The following is a 20,632-nucleotide window of genomic DNA, read 5'->3' as shown; positions in this document are numbered from 1 at the left end:
TTTTCAAAAAGTGCCCCATTCCATCACCTTTTCCTAGAAAATGCTTTGAATGAATGCTTTGAAGAAACTGTTTTCTTGTTGGGCTGAGGATAGAAGTGCGGGAAGGAATTGCAGTTATTTTGGGATAAAACGTGAAATAGCAATAATATTTTTCCAGTAACATTACAATAAAATTCCTTCAAGATAGTGGTGGGACATCATTCTGTTGCCTCATAAATAGGAATATGTTCTCCTCCCTTTCCCTCTATTACTCCTAAAAGTAGATCTGAATAATTAAGTAAATCTCATTGCTTGTGGATTATGCTTGTTGTATATTCTCTGCATTTCTGGAATTCATTGATGATGGATATATTTTGGCTTAAACAGCAATGGTGAATGCAATTGGTGGCTGTATGGCCACTAACAGAAAATAATGGGTCAAGGAGCTCTTTGCTATGTAAGCATCCCTCTAAAGCAGGGGTGTCAAACTCACAGTCCCTGGGCCAGGTGCGTCATGCGCTGGTCACACCCAGTTTAGCGAAGGGAAAAAAAGTCACGATACATCATGTGACAATGCCATGATGACGCAAGTTTGACACTCCTGCTCTACGGAATTATTTTAAAAAATAGGAGTAACATATAAAAAAAACCTTTACAGAATTCAGTGCAAATGATGAAATAATAAATATAGTCACTAGAGGGCATCAAAAGTTCTCCTCTAAACAAATATTACTTTGTGGAATCCTGAAACTGCAGGATGTTATCTATTTGATCTAACAGGTGTGTGGAGAAATACGTTACGAATTGAATCAGACCAAAATGAAGAAGGATGAAGCTGAAAAGGAGCACAGGGAGTATAGGACAAAAACAATAAGGGAACTTGAAATTAAAGATCAGGTAAGAGATAATACTCTATCAAGCAATTTGTAGAAAAATAAGTTTTTCCTTCCTAATAAATATTTTGACGGGGTTCTTCTGAGAAGAAATCTATTTATTATTTGTACTAGTACAATATTTTATAAGAGATTTTTCCCCTCCAATCTTACCTTTTCACGCATGCATGAACAGACATTGTCTATGTGTATGTTTCTAGTCTGTGATATTCACTTATAGTCATTTGTTGTATTTAAAAAGTAACACAATATATCCAACTGATTCCTGAACATTTTGCAATCTGAGAGCATTAAGTGAATTTTATTTTTCTATTTTGAAGTTAGTAAAAACTTTAAAAATTCTAAACTAGTCAATTAATTGCTGATTAATATTAGATATTTTCAAGACTTTCTTATTTGCTGTCTCATACAAAGGAAGTTATTAATATTGGAATAAATTAGTTATACATGAAAAAGTTGAACTATATATATACATTTGTAGTGAAACCTATGGAACTCTGCATTAAGAGTAATGTCTGTACATAAAAGAAGCTAGAAGATATTCACTCAAAAAGGAAATACGATTTAACAAAGAAAATGGAATATTTAATTGTTTGAATTACTTTATTTTCAAAATAATCATGTTATTACCATTTAAAACAGCCATTGCTCTTTTACACCTTTTGTATTTATGAAATGAATTAAACTACAAAGTGTATGACCTTTCTTTTTCTCCAACAGTCTTTTTGGATCCTTATTGTTCAGCTATGTCCAGTAGCAAGCACTTTAAAATCACACAAATTAGAGCATACAATATTCATGCATTTTGCTGCTTACTGTAGTTTGCTGCATGTCTTCTAAAAGATTTCCCATACTTTTCTAGAAGATTTTCCCAAAAACTTAATGTGGGGCGAAATGGATTGCAAGAGGGGGTTAATTAAAACTGAATGCATCAAACGGAACTAAGGTACAATCTAAGGAAGCAGTCACTTCAAACTAGTACAGTACTTCAAAAGTTTGTTAGAACCCCCACAAGGCCTAGTGGGACACAAATATAACAGTTTAATCTTCTTTATTAAGATGAAGTGAATATTTTTAGAAATATCGGCAACAAAATTGAAAGACATGTAAACATACTGATTAATTTTTGGATGAAAGGTTAAAAAACAGTTATAATTTAACAATGGAATAATTTCTTTTCCAGGCCATGATATTATCAGCAAGTGGTAATGGTAATAAATATATAGGACATGATACGTTCACATTGTAGAGTGCTGCATAATGCACACAGGTATATGTAGGCATCACAATTGAATGTTGAAAGCTGTGGATGTCTGATATTACTGTCTCAAATATGTTAGGTATCCAAAATAAGAAATAAAGAAAGTGAATATTAAGTGGGAATACTAATTAATGTTCTTCATATTTATTTGAATATTCTAATGATTTTCCTAAATGCCTAGGCAGTATGAGGAAAGGAAAAACAGGGATCTGTTGATGTGCAAAAGGATACTTACTGTCCATTGTCCTTTAAAATAGTATTTGATAAAATATGGGTTAGGTATGACATAAATAATTCTCTGTGGCAAGTAAAAATGGCTGGATTTGTCTCAACTCCTCAAAAATTTGTTACACTTTTTGAAGTAAGGTTTGTTCTCTGCATTTCTTCAATGGTTTGTCAACTTCCTTGCTGGAAGTGGGCATGAACATTCATCTTTTTGAATGCATATCCATTTTTCTCAATGTTTGGTGAAAAAATAATTGATGAAAAATAATAGTATAATTAGGAGAAACTTAAAGAATCTCCATATTTATCTTTAAAAACTTTGCTGTCATATTCTGTACCAATTAGAATTTTCAAAACCTCTATAAAATGAACTCCATTTGGAATGGATTATATTAGTAATTGGAGATCTGGGCAAAAGTAATGGAAGTCCATGGAAAGACATATTTACAATAAAAGAAAGGACCTCTAGTATTTCCATCTAAAACATGAATAAAATGCTAGAGTTTTGCCAAATCATACTTTGCCTTTATTTACAGTCCCTACACAAGTTACTTGATCCTTCCTTCCTTCCTTCCTTCCTTCCTTCCTTCCTTCCTTCCTTCCTTCCTTCCTTCCTTCCTTCCTTCCGAGGAATATATACTTGATATATACTTCATAGTCCAACCCCCTGCTTAGGCAAGAAACCCTATAGCATTTCAGACAAAATAGGTTTTATATATCTGAACCTTGAATTATAAGCAGTTCCAAAATAGATCTTGTTGAAATAACTAAGATCTAGATACTAGGCTTTGTCCAATAAAGTACAACAAAGGAAACTTCTTTCCCTTTCTCCTCATTTAAAACATTCATCAGCATGAAGATGGTACTTCCGTGATCATGTAGGCAAGCTCAACTTTCTTTTTTTCTATGAGGGACAGTATGAACCTGTAAGGAACCCAGACTTCTCAGCCTTTTCTTCTTTTTCTTCCAGACTTTTCAAATTAACAGATACTTGATTGTTCTCTTGATGTCCTTGTAAATGATTGTACTGCATTTAAATTGTGATTCTCACTAGCCTGAAGTCTTCAGATTCTGCTTTGTGTATTTGATGTATACAGCACACTTCAAACATTAGATTAGATTTGTTTTTACCATTTTCTTTGATATATACTTCATATGTATAGTTTTATCAAGATATTTTAGAGGTGAATGTTTCCAAGCCTTTTATTGTGGAATCTTAAGTTTCTTGTATAATAAAAAAAATAATACAAGAATTTTCAGGTAGCTGGAAAAGTTTTCTCCAGAGTGACTTGAATCAATTAATTAATTAATTAAAAGAATTGAAGAGAGTTACTGTCTAATTCAGTCAGTGTCATTGTGTACAGATCATTTTAGCAAGTGGACAATGATATTTTAATAAGGGAGTTCTCTACTCCCAACTCATAAAGAGTTTTACGATTTAGCATTAATATTTTGAAATAGACCCATAGTTTAGAAATTATTTTACCTAAGCAATATAGCATTTAGCATTTTTATATCTGTACCTTCTGCTAATTTCAGTTTTCAACTTTTCTGCAAAGTCTACTTATTACAGTCATCTAATCAGGAGATTAAGAGTCAAAATGAGTTTAGTTGGTTTGCTAACTGATAATCTGTCTGTAACACCTGAAATTGCCAAAATATTTTCCATTACCATAAATGAAGGAGAGTTTTAAAAATGTAAATTGGTACATTGGTTCATTCTTTATGCATTGACAAATGTAGATGCCTCATGTTAACTAAACTCAATTCAGTGATTTGGCTTTGATCCAGTCTTATTTTGATCCCAAACCCTGCTTTCTCAATAGACTTGTATAAGTTCATGTTATCTGCATACTACTGATATGTAATTCACTCAGCTATATTTATATGTAAAGGTCCACATTTAGTGATCACAATTGGGATTGATAACTTGGTCATTAAGCAAAGCAGTCAGTAAGTAAAACTGCAGCTGTGCTTATTACTTCAGCTTTACAGATTTATTATCTGAAAAGATAATACATTTGAAACCTTTGGTTGTAAAGTTTTTTTTTATCACCATTGTAACTATGAACAGTTGCCAAACAAGGTAATCCCTAAATGAGGACTACCTGTACTAGAATATAGCGATAAGGGAAAATTCTGTAAAGATCCATTTAACATAAATGATATGAATAAAGAAATAGTCTCCTACCACTACTTTTCAAAATAAGTCATCTATTAAGTGTGAAATTATTATAATATGCTACCACAGATTTCAAACTTGAACAGCCTATCCAGAAAGAGCGAAATATTATTGAAAATTCTGGTTGAATTAACAAATTCCAGCTCAGATTGTCCATCAAGACAACTAAGGAAGCTGTCTGCCAAATTTAGATTTTAAATTCAGATAATCATAGAATCGTAAGGCTGGAAGGAACATTGGAGGCCTTCTAATCCAATCCCCTGCCCAAGACAGAAATCCTTATACCATCCTGGGCAAATGGTTGTCTAATTTTTTCTTCAAAACTTCCAGCAATGGAGCATCCACAACTCTGAGAGCCAAGCTGTTACATTGATTAATCATTCTTATTGTCAGGAAATTCCTTCTTTATTTCCAGGTTGAATCTTTTTCTGATGAGCTTCTATCCATTGCTTCTTATCCTGCCGTCAAGTGCTATGGAGAATACTACCATCTTCCCTGTGGTAGTTCTTCAAGTATTGGAAGACTGCTTTCATATCTCCCCTGATCCTTCTCTTCATTAGATTAAACATACCTAGTTCTTTTAAATGTATCATTATACGATGTAGCCACGAGACTCCTTATCACTTTTGTTGTTCTTCTCTGGACTCTCTAATATGCACTCTAATATGCCATAATATTTGCAATTATGTTGTAATCACTTGAGTTCTTGTCACTGGCAGGACAGTTCTTGTTCAAGAAAATACACTATAGTTGTTTTAATCCTCTGGTCCAGAAAACCATCACAAGCAGTCATAAATTGTCTCATTCAGGATAGTTGGTCTAGATTCTTCCTAAAAGTGAGACACTGAAGAATTCCTGGACTTAAAAGCCAGTTCTTCATTACATCATGTTATTAGTCATAGAAGGGATTTGAAAGTTGTTTAATAATTATGAAATAGTAATAGAGGTAAAGCATTTGGAATAATAGATTTTTTTTCTGATAAGTATTTTATTTGTTTTCTTAAAATCAATTATCCAAAATCCATATTTCAAAAGCTGTGGAAGATATTTTTATCTTCCTAAAACACTTATGTAGTTAAGAGATGAGCAGAACCCATTATCTTCTTTTGCTAGTACTTATGACTAAATTTTATATATACAGTATATTCCATGTAAGAGTAAAAGAGAAAAAAAACATGCACCGATATAGATTTGTGGTTTATAATTTATAATTTATTTATTTAAAATAAATTTATATTTTCAAAACCTTGGCTTAATTGATTTACATTTCAGCATAAACTCTATTTTAGTGGATGTTAAAATTAAAGAGAAACATTCATCAGTAGCAGATATGAAAGCAAAAGAGAATAAATATATTTAAAGAACTCCTCTTACTTGAACAAAGACTATATCAGCTACAATCAATTAATTTCCTTAATTCTCTTTTCCATTCTTTGACCTACACTTCCTGTTACTAAATGTTGTTTACTAATAACTATAACAGATAATTTGCTACTGTTAATTCATTGATATATCTACATCCATCCATCCCGATAGGTAGGTAGGTAGGTAGGTATTGAGAAAGAGAGTTTGAACATAATATAGCACACCAATAAATTAATTTTGTTTTTATTCTGGAAGTTATCCCTCCTTTTATAATATTGTTTGTGTCAACATCTTAATGTTTCCACGCTATTATTCAATTTATTTTGGTTTAAAAGAAACATAATTTACAAAGAATATATTGATTTGCTAAGTTTGGGGTGATTTACATGATGACAATATAAAATGATAATATTGCCTAGTCAATAATGCATTTCAAGTATTACTTTTTCTGTTTATTCTTATACATAACTTTAGTGATAATAAATCCAGAGATTGCTAAGGCTCTGCTTGCTAAAGCTCTGAAATGCTTTCGTATGCTATTTACTAGCAGTAGTTTTTACCCATGATCTTTATCAAAAGGCTAAGAGATGGTATAAGAAGTAACATTTATTTTTGTTAACCTCAATAGTTTTTAGATATCTATGAATTGTAGAAAGAGCTAAAGTAACATTTTTTTAAAATGCCAAATATGACTGAAGCTAAGAATGATCAAGCATAGCATTCAAAATATAATACACAGTTCTTCATTATATCTAGGTAAAAGCAATGTGTGTGGGGGTGTTACATTTTTTTTACTCTGAAATATAACAATACTAAATAAACTGTTTGACTTTTGAATGCACTGAACATTAACAGATAGAATATTACCTTAAATTCTGCACTCAAACATCTGGCAGGTAGAGATACTATTTTCAACATAGTCCATCTATGTTGTAATTTACTTATTGTTGGACTGACATAAACTGAGTTGATTCAACTTGAGGGATAGTATAAAGTCCATCTGTTCACTTCAGTTATTTTCCCTGAGAAAATTATACAAACTTATATTTATGCCTATACTCTGAAATTTTGAGATTGTCTTGGCATTAGTTGACAGTTGTCAAATTGTGTTGATTTTTAATTTACAAAACTGCGTATTAGATTTCTTTAAAAATATATTTGAACTTAGAATATCAGGAAGGAACTAGAGATAAATTGAAAGAGTTAATATCTTGTGGTCATGAACTAACCATACAGTGGTATCCTATATTACCTCATTATATTCTGCCGTAAAAAGTAAAAATTAAGTGTAGCTGCAGTATTGCAATCTGAGTGATTGGTGGAGCATTCTGCATTTATTTTTTAAATATGGTTCAAAAAATGTAACCAATGTTACGATTGTAGAATTGAGGAAAAGTATGAGGTAAATGTAATACAATAATTATTGTTTGTCAACTTTAGTTTTATCCAGAAAATAAATACCTATATATGTAAACTTGTTCTGGTATTTGCGAGTTTTCTAACTTCCTTTATTATGTTCAATTCTAAATCTAAATTTCCTGCCCTCCTCTTTGTATTTAAAGCAAATTGATAAATTACAAGTATTGCTTCACGAAAACAAACAGCGCTTAGAACAAGCACAGCAGGATACTGCAAAAGCTAAGGAAGAATGTCTGAAACTAACAGAATTGCTGGGCAAAGCTGAGCAACAACTGCATTTTCTCAGGTACCATTTATCTTGTTTGTTCTTAACACCAGTTTCAATTTCACATTTGTCCTTTGCTTATTCCCAGTTGTTACAAATTAAATGTCTACCTTTGAGGCAGTTTAGAAGTGAATGTATAATGAACAAAAAGTGGAGTGTGATAACAGTAAATGTACTAATCTGTTTCCTTCTGCCCTGTTCTTTAAAGCAAGTGGGATTTTTACTTAATTTGTAGTCAGTAAAAGTTATACACATTCAATTATTTTACAATTATAACTGTTTAAGGAAATAGCCTAATGTTTGTCAATTTCATATTAATACAAGTGAAAAATAGCCCCAATTTTCCTAATTATTTTGTACATAATCTTAAAAATATTTATGATACATACATAATTTATAACTGGTTAAAAAGTACTGGTAAACAAGTAAACTGGTTTAAAATGTATGGTAAATAAGTAATTCAATGTTCAAAAAATTATCTAAATAATATTATTTTAAAATATAATTGTATTTCTCTTCTTCATGACTGGCCCTGCTGAACACAATTATTCTATCATTTTTTAAAACAGAATTTAATTTTAATGTTAAGCATGAACTAATTTTTATTTGGGTGGGGACAAGTACATAAAAGCTACTATGATATGATAGTTAAAAGTATTTTAAAAAGCATTTTGGTTTATGGTTTTATTAGGTGGGGTGTACATATGTAGTGTGTAAGTATATACGTGTGCACATGAATAAAGGTGGTTCACTTGGGTAATTGTAGTATTGCTCTTAAATTATCATATCATAGTCTTTTTTTAATGGTGTAAATATAGATTATGGGCCAGGAGCAGATGGGGGAAAAAAAACACTTTTCTCACAGTCTGTATTTGAATAACAAATATGCTAGAGGTTAATGAACTTGAAAAAAGTTTTGGGTAAGTTGTAAGATAGCAAAAGTTTGGATTTTGCAGGACTTCTTTTATAATGATTTGTTGTGATAGTTTACCAAATGGTTTACCAGTTTCCTTCCTAAGGCTAATCATACAAGTTATGAAGCTGTGTGGTGTCTTGGAAAAAATCCAAAGTGCAGATAGATTTCCTGAAAAACTTCCACACTTTTAATAATGATACTAACAGCCTAATTAAATAAAGCGTCCCGATAATATGTGACTTAAATTTGTCGAATTTAATGATTAAACACTATTTTTAATGTTGTATTACCTGATGACATTCACTCTGCAGAATTTTATTGTAGATATTGATCATATTAGAAATATTATAGATATTGATCATTTTGAAATTTGATAGATGGAGAGGTTTAATAACAGCCTATATACAGCCTATATTTTTGGTATAAACAGTCACTTCCCCCATTTGCTCTAATTCTGTTTGTATTCACTTCCACTATATTCTTTGTAAGTTGTATCTTCTGTACCAATGTCATAACATTTACTAAATTGTATTTTTTATATTTTCCTTATTGCTGTGAGAGGAAAAGGTGGCTGATAATTACTTCATTTATAATTTGGTTAACTGCCTATCTATTGTTTCCAATAACTGATTTGCCTCAATTTATAATATGATTGCATTGAAGAATTGGATGGTACTTTCTTATTCATAGCATATAATCATATATAAGCACAGTTGTTTAAACTATTGACAGTTATGTAGATTTCTTTACATGTTAAATTTGGAGTAGAAAACTGCTAGCCTCTAGAACACCCTAGCCTAGATCATACCAATAAGATTTGATAGCAAAATAGGATTTGTGGGGAGAAGCAAAGTAAGGTTTATAGACTTGATATATTTATACCCTTAAATGTTCCAGCCCCTCAAAGAACATATTTTTGTTTTTGCTTTGCTCACCTGGTGATAGCATGTCCTATTGGATTTTTTTGACATGAAAAATACAAATCTGAAAAAATTCATGGCATATTAGTTTATGAAAAATGCATTTTTTCAAGGTAAGTAATAAAATAGGTACATATTTAGACCATAAGTCACCACATTCTTCAAGCTTTTACTTACCAAGATGTAGCAAGTACATTTATTAATAAATATAGGTATTCTATTTCAAGCAAAGAATTTATATTTTATGCTGCTCCATAGATTTCTAAACTTAAAAATTGCATACAAAGTGGTAAAAACCATTAAACAGCTTAAAATTCTTGCTTCTCTGTAAGTTTAACCTATTTAATTATTCATATATACGTATACCCTACATTTTTGTGCATAGTCTAGCTAATTGTAAAAATTCAACTTAAAATGAGGCAAAATATTCTTTTTCACATTCATTGGATAGCCCAGAGAGTATTTAAAAACATCATGTTTCAGGTATAGAATGGGTAAGGGGCCTTCGTTGCCTCATTATTATTTATTGTTGATTTAGTATCCATTAAATTTGTAAGATATTGCAAAGTTTGATACTGTTAATATATGTGAGTGTACTTCTAAATTATATACTCCAGACCTAGGATATGAAAAGTGATGGAATTATCAAGCATGGAAGCAGCAAAAATATTACTCTTCAGTGTTAGAAAGATAGATGAGTTCACTTTCTGTTTATGAAATTGGCTCTTGGGAAGACCGATCAACTATATTTTGGCTATAATTTAATGAAGTGTTCAAAAATTGTTACTGTTATTTTCCTTTATTTTTCTAGTTGCTTTTTTCCTTTCCTCTCCTTTTTATTGATATTTGTGTTGATCACATGGATGCTTGTAAATGTCAAACAGCCCATTCTTCCCAGGATGATTCATCTATGGCAGAAAATATCATATATGGATCACCTGAGTACATGTTTTTGGCATTGTATAATTACAAAATTATCAGCCTTTTTTTGTGTGGCACAGATGTTAATGCTGACACAGCGGTTTCACTAATAGTTATTTAGGACTCCAAAATTGAACTTTAGTATGCGAGGAAAAAGCTAGTATTCTGCTGACAAATGAACCAGTAGAAACATCTATCAGTGCAATATGGAGGTTAGTTAATTTTTTGTAACCCTCCTTTTTTGTTGTTGTTGTTGTTGTCTAATTTCCTGGTTTACTAAAGACGTTTTGCAGAGCAAATTGTGAAGATTTGAGTTGCTGCAAAAGGGAAGAGAAATAATCAAATTTCCGCTATGGATGAAAAACTCTTTGCATCATGAACTATGCTCTTAATTGTTTTAAAAAATAGTTTCATTGTTTGCATTTTGCACTTTTTAATCTAATTATAATTAGTTTAACTATAGTTTAATATATAACTCTACTAAGTAGAATTAGTAGTATTAGTAATTAGTATTAGTAAGGGGCGTGCATAAGCGCACCAAAGTGCATACCCTCCCTGTCCTATTGTTTCTTTTATTTTTCTTATATGTACTCATTTCTTGTATTCATAACTCTGTTTATCCTTATACCTATTATCTTGTAAGCGATTGACAAATCAAATAAATCAAATAAATAAATAAATAAGTTGCTGGTATCATTCTAATGAAGTTCAATATAATTATTGATAAGTACTTAGTTTACTACTTCAGTTTTGTTTCCTCTAATCCATTCTTTGAATATTATTCATGTAGATTCTGGGAATAGATTATATAATAATTGTGCTACAAAATTGCATGCAAGCATAAGAGCTTAAATTTGCATTGGAATGTCAGGAGCTGCCTGTCATGATTTTGACAAACCCTCCAGCCTGCTGAGGACACTGCCATTACAGAAGATGTGTTCTGTGTCTTTTATTTACTTCTTTATTCTTTCCAAGTTCAGTGGAAAGTTGGGGAAAAATTTGTAAGGGGCTCAGAATTCTAGTCTGCTCATTCATCTGTCTGTCACTAAGCAGACTAACTCTGAAAACTGAATAGAATAAACCCACATTTGCTGTGGGTGGAAAAGCTGGCAAAAGAAAGAGTGAGTTTGAAAATGGGCAGTATTCAGTTGGAAACTGTAAAGAAACAGGAAGTTCCAATGCATTATTATGGGAAAATCTGTTGGGTAGCAGCCTAAAATGTTGCTGAGTCTCTAAAGCCCCTCTTCCCTCCAACTCATGTGGAGTACAGCTGTTATTAAGGGGTTAAGAAATACTTTCCCTCCCTTTTTTGATCTACAGAGCCAAATTATTCTATCCATATCTTTACTAATATTTGTTGGCATTGGTATTTTTCACTAGGAGAACTGATAGATATGTAATCAATAACTGATAAATAGAAGAATAACTTTTGGAAACCATATATTTGGAAGATATTGTTGAAAGGACATATAATGATTATCAGAACGTTTTTAGCTTCAAAAACCTATCAGGACTACTTGTAGCCCCTAGCACATTTTCCATAACTTCATTAGCATTCATTGAAGTCCATGTATAATAAATAAGATACATAAATTAAGTCTATCACTAATAGTTTTTTGGAACGTAGTTAAATTGTTTATACTTTTTAATGTTTCAGTATGACATTGATAGAGTCTGTTCTACTCTGTGAAGAACAACCAGTCCTTAATTACTACATTGTACCATTCTAAAGATATACTTATTATACATAAACATAAAGGCTAAGGTTTTATTTTCTTTTTAAAAATATGTTAGTATTATTAAATGTTTATTTATGTTTATATATTTGTATATAAATGTTATATATTTATATATGAAAAAATACAAAGATCTAGAATGTTTTAATTTACAAAATATGAAATGAGTAGTCACATCAAAGTATAATTAGTAACTGTTCATATAAGTTGAAATTTGTGTTTAATGGGTGAAAATTTTAAAGTACACTTAATGTTTAATTTCCAATATATTACCTGGAATTTTATAATTAAAAGGAAATATAAAAGCCTGAAATAAGATAATATGCGTAATCAATTCTTTAGCTCCTGTTTTTATATGTTTATTTTTCATTAAATTTAGGATCGTTTGTGGTTTAGTCAACATTTATTCCTATCTGTTTTTCATATACAAAGGCAGCAAGATGCCAGAAAATAAACTGTTAACGGAGAATTAACTTCTTTGGCATGCTTTCATACTTATCTTCCAAATTAAAGAAAATGAAATGGGCAGAAGCAGAGTGTAGATTACCTCCTTTTTGTCAAAAATGGTGGGAATTTGAAAATTAATAATAAAAAAGGGAACAGATGCAGTAACATGCCAGAGGGAGATTAATGTGGAGAGTAAAATCTGTGAGCAACAAAACTGAAGCAAACTGAATCAGTGGGAGGTGGTTGTACAATCAAAATCAGGATAAAAGAGAAATTACAAACAACCCTGCACTTGTCAAAGTAGTAGTAATGAAATCCTGACTCTGCCAGCAGTGAGAACCTGTGTTAGCACTTTGGGGTAAGGATGGTAGCTGGGTGCCAGGTAGGAGGGCAGTGTTAGGTTGCTGGGCAGCAGCCATCTTGTGTAGAACAGATGGCACTGAAAGCTGGCAGGGGAGGAGCTCCTTAGCAGAACTAATCAGACAGTAACAGATAGGGCAGCTGGGAAGACTGACCACAGAGAGGGAAACTGCAGGATAGCTGCAGAGTTCCATGATGTTTACAGTGGTGTGCCCATTGGTCTGATAAAGACCTTGCAATGCCTTTTTACTGCAAAAACGCACACAAACTTTTGTTAACTAGGCAGTTTATCTGAGAAATTTGCAGCACAAGAAATGTATAAAAAGGAAAAATCTGCTGAAGAATTGACTTTGTAAATTCTTGAGAATCCCTGCTAGGAAAGAAAATTTATACTGCATTGCCCTTCTGTAAACATTATCCGTGATCAATGAAAGCAAACAAGGTAGTATTTTGGTGTCACTTAAACATTCAAAACATATTAAGATTGTGACTTACATTAGAATAAATGCAATTCTTAATATATATTTTAAAGCTCTTTTAAAAAAGGCAGTAATTTTGCTTCTTTTCAGCATTACTCCTTATGTTGAACTTATATTTAAATAGCCAGGCCCTAGCCACTATCAGTAATGCAAACCAGGCAGTAATTACATGACCATTCCATATAATTTCTGATAAATAAATTTTATTGGATTTAAAGAAGCTTATTCCCCATTGTACCTTGGATACAGGTTGCAGTCTTACTGATATCTGGGCAAAAGAAGAGGATGAAAACTGAATGAGAAAAAAAATGAGTTTAAATATGGACCTATTACACAGAATACTTATCATGGTTAGATAAGGAAGATGAATGATCAAATTCTTCTAAAAGAAATACATAATTGAAGATAATAGAGATGGATATTTAACAAAGAAGATTGAAACACCTTCCATTTTTCAACTTAAGTATTTTTCTGTTTGTAGAGCTTTATATATAGACTTAATTTTGGCTGGGCGGGGGACAAATATTACAGGGATTTGAAATAGGAAGTATTAAGAGGAACATATGCTATCTATGTATCCATTACTGTGATATTTTAGGACTGTCAAGAAAAAATACTCTTATTTAATGTAGCAGCATATTATCGAATCATTGTAGTGGATATAAAGTTGTTATTTGTTCTCCTTAATTGAGTTTTGAAAGCATTTTTTTCTTTCCCTTGAGCTATGTGTAGTCTGTATTCACTAACACATCCACTACCGAATAAAGAAGGTTGTACATAAGGTAATTCTCCCATGAGCTGTTCAGAGCATCCAGAAGTGGGAGGTGCTTCAGTCTCTTCTGGAAAGGCTGGGCTTAAAACTCCGGGACGCTGCTCCTCCTCCACGGGACACCTCCTCAGCGTCCCCCAGTTTTAGCTCAGCCTTCGTGGTAAGAGGTTGTGCATTCCCTGACTGGAACGGTTTCTGATTCAGGTTTGCTCTTGGGTTATTTTAGCTTTTAAAAATCTTCCCCATTTAATTTGGCTTTTTCAGGCTGGTCCCTCTATTAGGCTACCTCGATTAGTTCAAAAAACAAACAGTTTCTTTGTAAATAGCGGAGCCTGCCACTCCGCAGACAGCTTGAGGCTACCGCCTCAGGCAATTACCTTATCTAACTTTCTGATCGTCTTCTCTGCGATCGTAGTGGAGCGCTCGCAGCCGCAACTCACTTCGCCTTGCCCTTTCGTCTGACAGGAGCATTTAGCTCGCAAGTTAGAGCCTCAGCAGCAGCGGCTCATTAGATGGCTCAGACATTAGCAACGGAGATTCTGCTTCCCGCCCTTTTCAATGGCTGGCTCAAGTTCGCGCCTAATTATCACAGGCGCCATTCCCCGCTGGTTTCCCTTTTTGGGGACCGGGGCAGTACCTTCCCACTTTGTTCTCCCTGGGTTTAGCTCTCCCTTGTCTGGCTGACGTTGGATAAGCAGGCTAGTCATTAAACAGGCATTTCTTTGCAATTGCCTTTGGATCATTTCTTCGGAGTGAAACTGCAAGTGCCATTTAAATTGCGGGACGTTTGGTTTTGACAGGAATGGATTACCTCAGATCCTGTATAGCTGGTTTCCCTTGTTGGGGATGAGGGATCCAGAAAGTTCTCGCTTGGAGCGCTTGGGGGTTTCCCTTGTTGGGGCCCCTAAGATACTGTTTATCATATGCACAGTTTTACATATAGATATAGGCACATGTATATGTATATGGGCGTATATATATATATATATATATATATATATATATATATATATATATATAGACTTACTCTCCTGGAGGAGCGTTCTACTTTCAACCACAGGGGAAGGCATCACCCCAAACTACTAATACTAATACTAATACTAATAATAATAATAATAATAATAATAATAATAAATTAAAAATTAAAGTCAGAGGCAAGAGAATCAGTCATCCACAATGGAAGGTGACAACGCCTTAAAAAAAAAAAAAAAAGCTCCAAGACAAATAAGTCCTAAGATAAGCCAGTGGGCCCCAAAAAGGCCTCTAAGGCGGAGGATAAGGATGCCCATAGACGGCACCTAGCTTTGAAAAGGCAATTGCAGAAATGAGCCAGGGAGGCAGACAAGATGGCTATGACACAACAATCTGATCAGGACCCAAGTCCATTGTTGGGGCCCTAGGACTTATCCACCCAGCCCAGGCAGACAGTTTCTGGACAACCTCCCATAGGCACATCTCCTCCAATGAGCACTGCCCGCCTAATCCCAGAGGCAACCTTCACCCCCACAGTCACCGGCCTAAGACAGGAGGAGGGATTACCTGATACTATCCCCATCGAAATGAGGCAATTGATGGAGATGGCGATTCAAAGGGGCATGGCGGCTGGAGTTCAGCAATCCATCAGGACCAGACACTTCTCGGCCACTTTGGATGCAGGATCCCTGTCCGCTCGATCCTTTGCGCATATGGGACAACATCAAACTCAGATATTCCCCAATATTCCTAACATACCAGCCCAGGGCCTTCGGGAGGACGTAGAATTTGAGGATCAAGATGTTCCCATGGAGGTGGGGTCGATCCATCAGATGGACTTGGGGTTGTCAGAGGCTGACCCACTAGAACGGGGAATGTCGGACGACGAAGGCCTCATTCCTACTTTTTCTGGCCTTTTTCGTCTGCACCTCTTTAAATCCTTACTGTTCAAGGCAAAGAATACCGCTAAACTAGGCACATCAAAACCTCATCCATTGTCAACAGGGCCTCAGGATGAATCCGAGGATCTAATATTCTCACAACCGGCTAATGAGGCCGAAAATATTCCTGTCCCTCGTATGTTTGCTGAATTAGTACAAAATCAATGGGCATCAGCAGCATCATACCCAGTCCCAACAGGGTACGATAAACAATATTATAATTTGGCAGCAGAGTTTTCAAATTTTTTCAAAACGCCAGAGGTGGATGAGCCCATTGTGGCACTGGCCTCTTCTTCAACCTTTCCCAACGAGGCCGAGGAAGCCCTGAGACCGGAAGAAAAAAGAGCAGAGTTGACACTCGGTAGGGCACACGTTTCTGACGCCTGGGCCATTAGGGCAGCTACAGCGCCGTCCTTTTTTTACACGGTCCTCCCTCCGATGGCTCTTCCACTTGAGGGATATATTGCCGGCGTCAAATGTCAGAGCCCACCAGGACATAGCTAAAATTATTGCAGCAGCAGAATTCTCCGCCAACGCCACATTTAATGCAGTCAAATTCTCGTCTAGGGCCATAGCATCTCACGTATCAGCACGGAGACTGCTATGACTCAGACATTGGCAGGCGGATACCAAGCATAAATGCAAGTTGGCATCAGCCCCAATATCGGGGGATAAATTATTTGGCAGTGTCTTGGAGCCCCTCCTTATAGAGAATAGAAACAAGAAAAAAGTGCTTCCCCCTCTCTTTCGGAGGTCTGAAAACAGAACGCCCCAGTCGTTTCGAAGGGGTTCCTTTCAGCCCTACTATCAAGGCCCATATGTTCCCAGATCTCAGAGAACATCAGGCTACAGATCCAGTTTTAGGATAGGTCTGAATCTTCTGATAGAGGTCAGTGGGGAGGTCAAAACAGAAGAAACCGCAGAGGCACCGGAGGCCGATGTTTTCGTTGCCCCAAGTGAGTCCTTGACAGCAGTTCCCATTGGAGGGCGGCTAAAATTGCTGATCAATGGGACAGCTCCACCTCTGGTGCGCGGGTCAAGGACACTATTAGGTTTGGTTTGGCGCCAGAGTTTCAATCCTCCCCCCCGAACTTTTTCATTAGGAGCCCTAGGTCCACGGACCCCATTAAGAGGGCGTTGATGCAGGAGGCTATCAATCATCTTCTACATATTCGGGCCATTAGAGAGGTCCCATCTGAACAGCAGGGTCACGGCTGTTACTCTCTATTGTTTGTGGTCCCAAAGAGTTCAGGGGGCTGAACAGATCATTGGTTTATCGAAAATGCAAGATGACTACTCTCCAGTCCATTCTGCTCAGTATCAGAGAGAACGATGTCCTGACCTCCATAGATCTCACAGAGGCTTATCTACATATACCAATTAGACCTGCTCACTACAGATATTTTAGATTCTGCTATTGTGATCAGCACTACGAATATATCGCCCTACCATTCGGTCTGGCTTCGGCCCCTAGGACTTTTACCAAGGTCCTCACGGCCTTGGCTGCCTCATTCAGGATCAAATCTATTCCCTTACAATATTATCTGGATGATATTTTAATTTTGTCATCTTCCAGACATCAAGCAAAATTGGATACCAAGATTACTCTGGAGACCCTTCAGGCTCATGGCTTTTCCATAAATTGGGATACAAGCCATTTGATCCCCTCAACTAGGTTAGTTCATTTAGGGGCAGTGATAGATACCGTGGAGGGCAAGGTCTTTCTCTCTCAGGACAGGTTAAACAGTATCCAGTCTTTGGCCAGAAAGATCAGAGCCTTAAAGAGGGTTTCCCTGGCAGTGCTGTCTCAACTGTTAGGGAAACTGATTTCTTGTATTTCCATTGTGCCTTGGCTCGATTCCATTCTAGAGAGCTGCAATGGTTTCTGCTACCTTTCCGGAAGACCCACTTCCAACGTCCGGATAAAGGTACCGCACAATGTTCTCCGATCGCTCCGCTGGTGGTCGGAAAACATGATAAACAAGGGGTGTCCTTTCAAGGAACCTTACAGGGCAACGATCATAACCGATGCCAGCCCGGTAGGATGGGGAGCTCACTTCCAATCCCACACTGTGCAGGGAATTTGGACTATTTCTGAGCAATCACAAAGCATCAACCTGTTGGAGCTGCGAGCAGTTCACCTGGCCTTACGCAGCTTCTACCCCTTTTCCAATCACGCCACGTTCTGGTCGTGACAGACAATATCACAACCAAGGCCCACGTAAACAGACAGGGGGGTACCCATTCCAAACTTCTGATGCTGGAGACGGCCAATTTGTTCAAAGGGGCCGAGGACAATCTGTTTTCGCTCAAGGCAGAACACATAGCAGGGGCCTTAAACACACAAGTGGACTGGCTCAGCAGGGCCATGATAGATCAGGCAGAGTGGCGCCTACATCCGTCTGTCTTCCAGGAAGCAGTGCGGAGGTTTGGGCAACCGGTGATTGATCTATTTGCCTCTCCTCTCAACGCCCAATTGCCGCAGTATATTTCAAGGTACCCGACTCAGGGGGCAGAGGCCGTCAATGCCCTGCGTTGTCAGTGGCCTCCCGGACTTCTATATGCGTTTCCTCCACTCCCGGTAATACCCAGGTTGATCCAGAAGTTATTGGAGGAACGAGCGGAATTGATATTGGTCGCCCCTTAGGGGTCCAGGAGAACGTGGTTCGCAGACTTACAGGACCTGTCGAGAGAACAACCTTGGAAAATTCCACCGTCAAAGGTTTTCCTCTCCCAAGGGCCGATACTTCACCTGAACCCACAATGGCTCAGTCTAACCGTATGGAGGTTGAGCGGAGCCGTTTAAGGGCCCAACAGATTTCAGAGGAAGCTATTGCCACCATTCAAGCATCCAGACGGTCCTCAACAAATTGTATATACGAGGCCACGTGGTCCGCCTTCTGTCGCTGGTGCTAGGGGTCTAAAATCGACCCAACTGCCCTATCAATACGACAATTATTGGCCTTTTTACAGGAGGGGTTGACCAAGGGCCTATCTCCAAATACTTTACGCAGACAGGTGGCGGCTTTAGCCTCGGTGATAGCCTGGGGTGACCTCTGGTCCATAGCGCACCATCCACATGTCCACAGCTTTCTTAAGGGTGCTGCAAACTTACAACCTCCTGTAATTCACCGCTATCCCACCTGGGACCTCAACAAGGTGTTAACCACACTTACAACTGGCCCGTTTGAGCCTTTAAGAACCGATAGTCTTAAATTCCTGACATATAAGGTGGCCTTCCTAATTGCAATCACATCAGCAAGGAGGATTTCCGAATTGGCGGCATTGTCGATGAGAAAGGACCTGTGCGTGTTTCATGCGGACAGAGTGATTCTCCAATTGGATCCATTGTTCACTCCTAAAGTAAATTCAGCCTTCCACAGAGCGCAGGAGTTGGTGCCTCCAAATTTTTGTCCGAAACGATCTCATAGACTGGAGCATCAATGGCATCGACTTGACGTTCAAAGGGCCTTAAGCATCTATCTAGACCGCACGGAGGCATTTCGAAAATCTGAGGCTCTATTCCTATCCTCCACTTTAGGGCAAAAGGTGTCGTCGACAACCATCGGTAGATGGTTGAGAGCCACCATAGCTAAAAGTTACGAATGCCAGTCCATCTCAGTTCCTAAGGCCATTGCAGCCCACTCAACAAGGAGTGCGGTAACATCAGCAGCATGGGCCACACGGGCTTCCATAGACGAAATTTGCAGAGCGGCAACTTGAGCTTCACCATCTCCCTTTGTCAAAAATTATAAAATTGATGTCTATGCCTCAGCGGACGCTTCATTTGGCAGAAGAGTCCTGCAGAGGTTCCACAGAGTTTAGGAGTGGATTTCGATCCAGATGGAGTCCCTCCCTAAGGACAGGCCAAGCTTTAGTATGTCCCTCTTCTGGATGCTCTGAACAGCTCATGGGAGAAAGGGTGTTGATACGCCCGTTCTCTGTGAGCTGTGAAGAGCATCCAGCCCCACCCATTTCTTTCCGTCTGGTGGGGTTCCGTTCCAGTCAGGGATCTAGATTAGGTGATGAGTCCCGGACTTTGGCACTCAGTCTTCGCAAAACTGGGGGACGCTGAGGAGGTGTCCCGTGGAGGAGGAGGAGCGTCCCGGAGTTTTAAGCCCAGCCTTTCCAGAAGAGACTGAAGCACCTCCCACTTCTGGATGCTCTTCACAGCTCACAGAGAACGGGCGTATTAGGTAAGTACCAACGCCCTTTTTCAACAAGATGTGGAATAAATGTTTGCTGTTTTCAAAGCCCATTCACAAGAATTGTGGGAAAACTAATCTACTCCCCTGGTTACTGGTTCTTTCTGAAGTAGCAGATTTAATTCTACATATATAAATTAAATACTTTCCATTATTATAAAAAGAAAAATATTTTACCTGCCATTATTTAGCCCATATCCGCTCCTTTATGATGACAGCTATCAAATGATTTGGAATAAATCAGATCTCTTGTTTTCTGGCAGTGCTTGCAGTAATAATTAATACAGTGCATTTTAAAATCTGTCAGTTGGCTGATTTCTTATCATCTAATGTATTAGACACTTATTGTCCTTTTAAAAATATACTGTTTGACAATG

At 36.6% G+C, this 20,632-nt stretch overlaps 1 protein-coding gene across 5 annotated transcripts in view; it reads left to right on the top strand.

Annotated features, from left to right (window-relative positions):
• SDCCAG8 (SHH signaling and ciliogenesis regulator SDCCAG8) overlaps positions 1-20,632 on the top strand; it is a 117,749-nt gene that overhangs the window by 29,426 nt on the left and 67,691 nt on the right. For all 5 annotated transcript variants that reach the window (XM_087967159.1, XM_026669409.2, XM_026669408.2 and 2 more), the window contains 2 exons: positions 760-876; positions 7,468-7,610. In XM_087967159.1, coding sequence (XP_087823285.1) covers positions 760-876; positions 7,468-7,610 — 260 coding nt within the window. The remainder of the gene's footprint in view (positions 1-759; positions 877-7,467; positions 7,611-20,632) is intronic.

This window comes from Notechis scutatus, chromosome 1, assembly GCF_049901735.1.
Source record: "Notechis scutatus isolate UNSWTSFEM ecotype Mainland chromosome 1, rNotScu1.2, whole genome shotgun sequence".
Taxonomy (NCBI): domain Eukaryota; kingdom Metazoa; phylum Chordata; class Lepidosauria; order Squamata; family Elapidae; genus Notechis; species Notechis scutatus.
The sequence above is the reverse complement of the archived record's forward strand: the minus strand, read 5'-3'. Positions and strand labels throughout refer to the sequence as shown.